At 46.1% G+C, this 6180-nt stretch overlaps 1 protein-coding gene across 1 annotated transcript in view; it reads left to right on the top strand.

Annotated features, from left to right (window-relative positions):
* The first annotated feature begins 1821 nt into the window (after positions 1–1821).
* The window catches only part of GPR149 (G protein-coupled receptor 149), a 26012-nt gene continuing 21653 nt past the window's right edge, over positions 1822–6180 (top strand). The window contains exons 1-3 of the mRNA XM_026854762.1: positions 1822–2814; positions 3799–3991; positions 6025–6167. Coding sequence (XP_026710563.1) covers positions 1846–2814; positions 3799–3991; positions 6025–6167 — 1305 coding nt within the window. The 5' untranslated portion in view covers positions 1822–1845. The remainder of the gene's footprint in view (positions 2815–3798; positions 3992–6024; positions 6168–6180) is intronic.

Below are 6180 nucleotides of genomic sequence, written 5' to 3'. Positions count from 1 at the left end.
GGAGAGCGGAGAGGCAGAGGCTCCTGCTCAGGCTGCGTAGGAGGAGCATGGCTTTACGACAGGTCCTGCACGGGGCGCCTGGGGTTGACTGGAAGACCCAGCCTGTTGTGGGGCATAAGCATTCCCAGCGCCACGCAGGGCAGCTTGGAAATCGGAAGGGAAGGAGGGGTTGCTCAGGTACGTTGTCATTGCCCTTAGCTCTGACCTGGGTATTGTGGGCTCTTGTCACACGATGCAGCCGCGTGTTCTCTTCCACCGCCTGCCCCGCCTGGGCTCCTGGGCCCCTGAGAACCTCTGCCCTGGGCCCTGGAGACCCGCTGCCCTGGGCCCTGGCAGGACGGAGCACACCCGAGTGCTCCAGTGCGTGGCTTTTATATGTATATATTTATTCCAGTGCATTTCAGAGTGGGTAGAGTTGAGCGAGGATCAGGTTGTTAATAACAAGATTTCTAACTGAGTGGATTTGTAATGTTACCCAGACAAGCAAGTTACAATATTGCCCCTAATCAGAAACTGTTTGTCCTGCATCCCCATTGTGTATTTGAACTCGATTTGGTGCCAAAAAGAAAAGAGAGGCAGAGTCCTCCGAGAATCACGGCATGGTTTGGGTTGGAAGGGACTTTAAAGCTCATCCAGTTCCCACTCTCCTGCCAGGGGCAGGGACACCTTCCACTAGCCCAGGCTGCTCAGAGAAGGTTGCATCAAGCCTCTCTGCCCACTTAACATCGGAGTGCTGGGAATTTTGTCAGCTGATAAGTTTCACTGGTATTGCACTTTCTTAAAACGTTCACAACCTGCGGAAACGCGCTAGGCTGTGATTCCATCCGTGTATTCAGCTGGAGCAGAGAGTCAGCGTTTGATGTGGCTCAGATTTGAATCCTGCGGGGAATGAAAGTTTTATAAACCCCAGACTGAGTTGAGATACCGTGTAGGCAGGCAGCACCTGGCTAACGTGCGTGGCCATGAATGCCATGCATGTCGGGTTGTGACTGTGTAACTATACGGGTAGTGTCCGTGTGAGTGTGCACACACACAGGCACACTTGCGGTGGGAGTAGGAATACAAAAAGGCAGAGCAGACACACCCCTTCTGCTTCGTCTTCATAAAAGGCTCCTGCAGCTTTTCCCCACGCTAAGCTTGGAGTGCAGAAGCGCGAAAGAATAAAAGCAGCACTCCAGCTCGTGATGCACAGCCCTGGAGCTGCCGTGGGCTTTACAGGAATGACATTTTCAGCTGACATCAGATCTGAGTATTTGCATTGGATTTCAGTGGCAGCATCGGAGGTGTGGCTTAGCAGGGACACTGTTTCAGTCTTCTGATCCAGCTAAGAGGCAGCTCTGTCTGAGAAGATACTCGCTCCCCTCGTCTCTGCTATCCTGCTTGCATCTGACTCCTCCCTCCTGCAGCTCAGAACAGCGCAGGGTGAATCCAACAGCCTCTCATTTCTACTATGTTTCTCCCTGAGCTACTAGAGCTTGAACATACCTGATATTCTGCCTTCGTTTCACCTGAACTCGTGAGTAAGGCACGTTGCCTGATATCTGTCAAAAGTGAATGGCGTGTTATTACCTGAAGAGCCTGAATGAACCATTTTCCAATGCTGAAAGGATTATGAAGACTTGCATTTTTTTCAGCACCTTTGATACTTCCTTGTTGCCTGATTTTTCAAGAGCATGAGTTGTTCTGGTTATCAAGGGTACTTTCACCTGATTATTTCTTCATCAGATGCCAAAAAAGAGAGTCCAGGAAAACAAAGAAACTTGTGATGTGGAGCTAACAGTTCTGGTTTCAGCTAGTGAAAACTTGCAGAGTCAGTGAGAGGGCAAAAAAAAATTGCCAAGGACAATGTCGGTAACGCCTAGTAATTTGTCACTCAACGGGACGAGCTTCATCGCTGAAAATCATAACATTATGGATAAGCCTAGTGAGCAGAGAACTTTGAATGTCTTTCTGTTCTGCCTGACTTTTATCATAGCATTCACAGCACTTCTAGGCAGCATTTATTCACTAGTTTCCCTGCTGAAAATGCAAACCAAAACCTCAGTTTCAATGATTGTGACCTCTTTGTCAATAGATGATTTGATCAGCATTGTGCCAGTGATTATCTTCATGCTCACCCAGTGGTCAAGTGATGTCCTCCCCCAGCCTTTGTGCACCACCTCAGCGCTTATATATTTATTCCAGGGCATTTCTAGCAACCTGAAGGGGTGTCTTATAGTTTCCTTCAACTTCTACACCATCAACAAAACCGGGACGATGAGCTGCAGCACTTCCAAGCGACGAGTGAGCGTGGTATGGGCCATCCTTACCATCTGGATTGTCAGTTTGCTGATCTGCGTTTTGCCTCTCTGTGGTTGGGGCAAGTACATCCCCACCTCCTGGGGCTGCTTCCCAGACTGTGCCAGTTCCTACATCTTGTTTTTATTTGTTGTCTACTCGCTGTGCTTTTGCCTCCTCACAGTGCTGTCTGTTCCTCTAACTTACCAGCTGTTGTGCTCAGATGAGCAACAGCTACTGCACATTGATTACCAGGAAATCTCTCGAGGCTACATCACCCCTGGGACACCTGCAGGCTGCAGTGCTGCTACCCCACCTCTGTCACCGCTGGACCCTGTGGATCAAACCCTGAAGCATTTCCAAAACACGTGTGCAAGCTCGGAGGCAGTTTTTAGGGAAGGGGGGGCTGAGAGCGGTGCACTGGAGCCCCGCTGCACAGACAGCACACAGAGCAGGAGCTTCACCGTGGGCTTTGCTCAGAAACGATTCTCGCTGATTCTTGCGTTGACAAAAGTCATTCTCTGGCTTCCAATGATGGTAACTTGTCAGATTGCTTTACTTTCTAATGTTTAGTTACATTTAAATGGGATGTGAGTCACTGTGCTTTGTATTGAAAGAGATGAACAGTAGCCATTGGGATTGTTCTTTATAGTATAGTTTGTGCCAGCAAGTCCTTTTAAACAGGTCTGTGTCACTCCATGGATTTAACTGGCTGTCAGGGCGTTTGGCAGGGCCTGATTCATCAGTACTCCATCATCACCTCATCTGTATCCCCTGAATACAGGGACGAATTAGGGCCACCCTTTTGTATTGCCAGCTGACAGGCATTTCTTCAGCTTTATGGGCTCTGGGTCGCACTAAGCTAGCTCTCCTGCCCCTCCACACAGCTGTGAGTCATGTCCTTTGCCAGACTGGTTAAAAAAATGGGAGTTTTTAGAAAAAAATGAGGTTTGCTTGCATCTTTGTAATCTCGGTAGCACTGGGGGAGGGGGGAGGAGTGCTGTCCGTGTGTGCGCACTGGAGCATTTGGGAACAGGTACGTTCATGTGTAAGTGGAAAGGGGTCTGCTGAGAACAGGGAACACGGGGCTGGGGCGGTGTTACCCCTGGCCCGGGGGGTCTGTAGGCTCAGCTCCTGAACTTCTCTCCAGGGCCAGAGCGTGGCCGGGGTGGTGTGAGCTCTCTGCCCTGTTCCCCAGCAGGAGCTGGGCTTCCTCGGTACCATGCGGGAGGGACTGAGCTAACAGGCTCTTCTAAGTTGGTTGGATTGTGAGTTGTTCAATAGTGCTCAAGCATCTGTCTTCAGCTTAAGCGAGGGTTTTTCTGAGAAAAGGACAATGAGAGTCTCTGTCAGTGTGTTTTCTCCACTCTCTGTTAGAAACAAAATTGTTTGGCTCAGCAAACATTCCTGACAACCTGTGTCTTTTAGTTGTGTGATACTCATAGTGAGATGTTCTGTTTATTCCTGGAAGTATCTCGAGTGCCTGAAGCGATTTACTTTTCAAAATGCTCTGCTTTTCAGATACAAATGGTTGTCCAGCACATCACTGGTTATCAGAGCCTGTCGTTTGAGACACTTAGCTTCCTGCTGACTTTGCTGGCTGCCACAGTCACCCCAGTATTTGTCCTGTCAGAACACTGGATCCACCTGCCCTGTGGCTGCATCATTAATTGCAGGAGGAATTCCTATACAGTGTCTTCAGAAAAACTCAAAAGTAAGTATGGAAGGGTGACACGCAGCTGGAATGCATCTTGTAGTAAAGAGGATAGGACAGTGGTGTCAGTAACAGTACTTTGTGCTCCTTGAAATCATTTACCTGCGTTACGTAAACATTATTCAGAATAATATATGAGGCTTACAACGTTAATGTGAGAGCTGGATGGAAACAGTGGATGCCGAGGCAGAGAAGTTTGATTTTTCCCAGATCACTGTCAGATCTTTTAGCAGAAGCTGACAGACTCTGAATCCTAGTTTTGCTCTCCTCTCCCCCCCTGGTAAAGATGTACCTACTTCTACTACTCAAATACATGGACCATGCAAAACATGTTGTATGTCATGGAGAGAAAAACCATGCTAATCGCGAGCAAATGATAAGAAGGAGAGGAGCTATTGTTTGTACAGCTGCACTGTAGCTACTAACCAGAAATCACAGCAGCACCCAATAAACAAGTAGCCAAGGACGTGATTTATGGGAGGGGCCTGTATCTCAGTGTGCTCATGCGGCTTCTTGAAAGCTGGGGAACTCCTACACAGTTTCTGCCTAAAAATATTTCCCCGCATTTTTATTAAGTTTACCTTGGTGTAACAGAGGATGCCAGACCTTCACTGGTAACCTTCTTGGAATCTTCTGAAGCCCTGTTCTCCTCTGGGCCTCCCTGTACAACCAGCTGGAGGAATCCCTGCACATGCTGACTGCCACAGCCTGTCTCCTGCAGTTACGTGATTTTTGTTCTTTTCATAAAACTCTTGATCATGTGGTAATAGTCAGAGAAACAGAAGACAGAGCTATCCCTTCATGAAGTTATCTCTAGTGAAAAACACATCTAGGCTTCTGCAAACATGAACAACATTGTCATGTTTGTGGCTAAAAGACTGCACGATGCCTTCCTATAGACTCCCTGGCCACAGTGGCTTAGGAAGTGCGTCAGTCCCCAGCGGTCAGGTATCTGCACGGAGGGGTTGCGTTTTGAATTGCAAAGGAAAGGAAGTTTCCGTCGTTCTTCTGAAAGAAGTGGGTTTTATGAAAATGTTTTATAGATTCTTATTGTACCTACTAATGTAACTTCAGTATCTTTATTAGTGAAATTTACATTCATTACACACAAATTATGCATATATTTTTATGCATGTTTGCTTTCTGGGACAACTGAAAAGGACAACTGAAAAATTCAGTTGTTCAACAGTAAATGGAAATTATGGAAAGTTTGAAGGCTAGAAATCTGCCACAGGATATTAAAGACATCTGTATAAATACATCTGTATCTCTTAGATCTCTGTTAACATATAATAAATATGTTCTGGTAAAAACATCAGTAAGGAAGCCTACCAGGAGGGAAGATAGAGCAATAGCTGATTTTTTTGATTTGCGATCATAATTATTATCAAGAGTAACTTTAACAGAAAAATAATTTTAATTTCCTATTTATAATGCTGCAGTTATATTTGTGTATAAAAATGGTTGATTTAGTCATTAATCTCTCAGAAGTGAGAGTTGCAGTCCTAGAGTTTGATACAGTTGCTCCTGTACAAAAATTTCATTGTGTAAATACTTCAAATATCTTTTTTTACCATAGAATTCTGTTTTTCTTGCTTGACTATTGAAGGTAAGTTACAGATTCTCAGACATGTTTTGTCATTTTGTGCGGTTTTTCACCGTGAGGAATGTAGCTGAAAGAGGTTGTGAAAAAAAAAGAGTATTACAAAATTTAAATACTTTCTTCTCAAGTGTATCCCATACAACATCATATATCATGTGGTTTTGGAAATGGCAGCTAATCTGCAGTTTCTGGGAATCCATTAACTCTGGAATGTGTGAAGTTCTGAATGCATTAGGGCGGCAGTATAATAACTATCTGAGAAGCCTTTCCTCTCAGCAATTCGTTCTTTTTGTGGATTGGGAATTGTCTCTTCTGTCCGTAGTTAAATCTTATTCCATGTTTTAGAATGTCCTTTTCCTTGTGTATGTGACCTCATTTTTCTTCTTGGGTTTGACCCTCTTAACCCGATGTTTCTTCCCTTTCTGCTTAGCCAAACGCAGGGGTTTCGAGTTCAACCTGTCGTTCCAGCAAGGGTATGGAATCTACAGAATATCCCACGAAACCCAGCACCACCCCGACGGCGACGGGAAATCCGCCTCCTGCCACCACCTGCTGAGCTGCGGCCGCGGGCAGGCGCCGTTCAGCA

The sequence above is a fragment of the Athene cunicularia genome, assembly GCF_003259725.1.
Source record: "Athene cunicularia isolate RWA chromosome 9 unlocalized genomic scaffold, athCun1 chr9_part1, whole genome shotgun sequence".
Taxonomy (NCBI): domain Eukaryota; kingdom Metazoa; phylum Chordata; class Aves; order Strigiformes; family Strigidae; genus Athene; species Athene cunicularia.
Note: the sequence above shows the minus strand (reverse complement) of the source record. Positions and strands in the feature narration are given on the sequence as shown.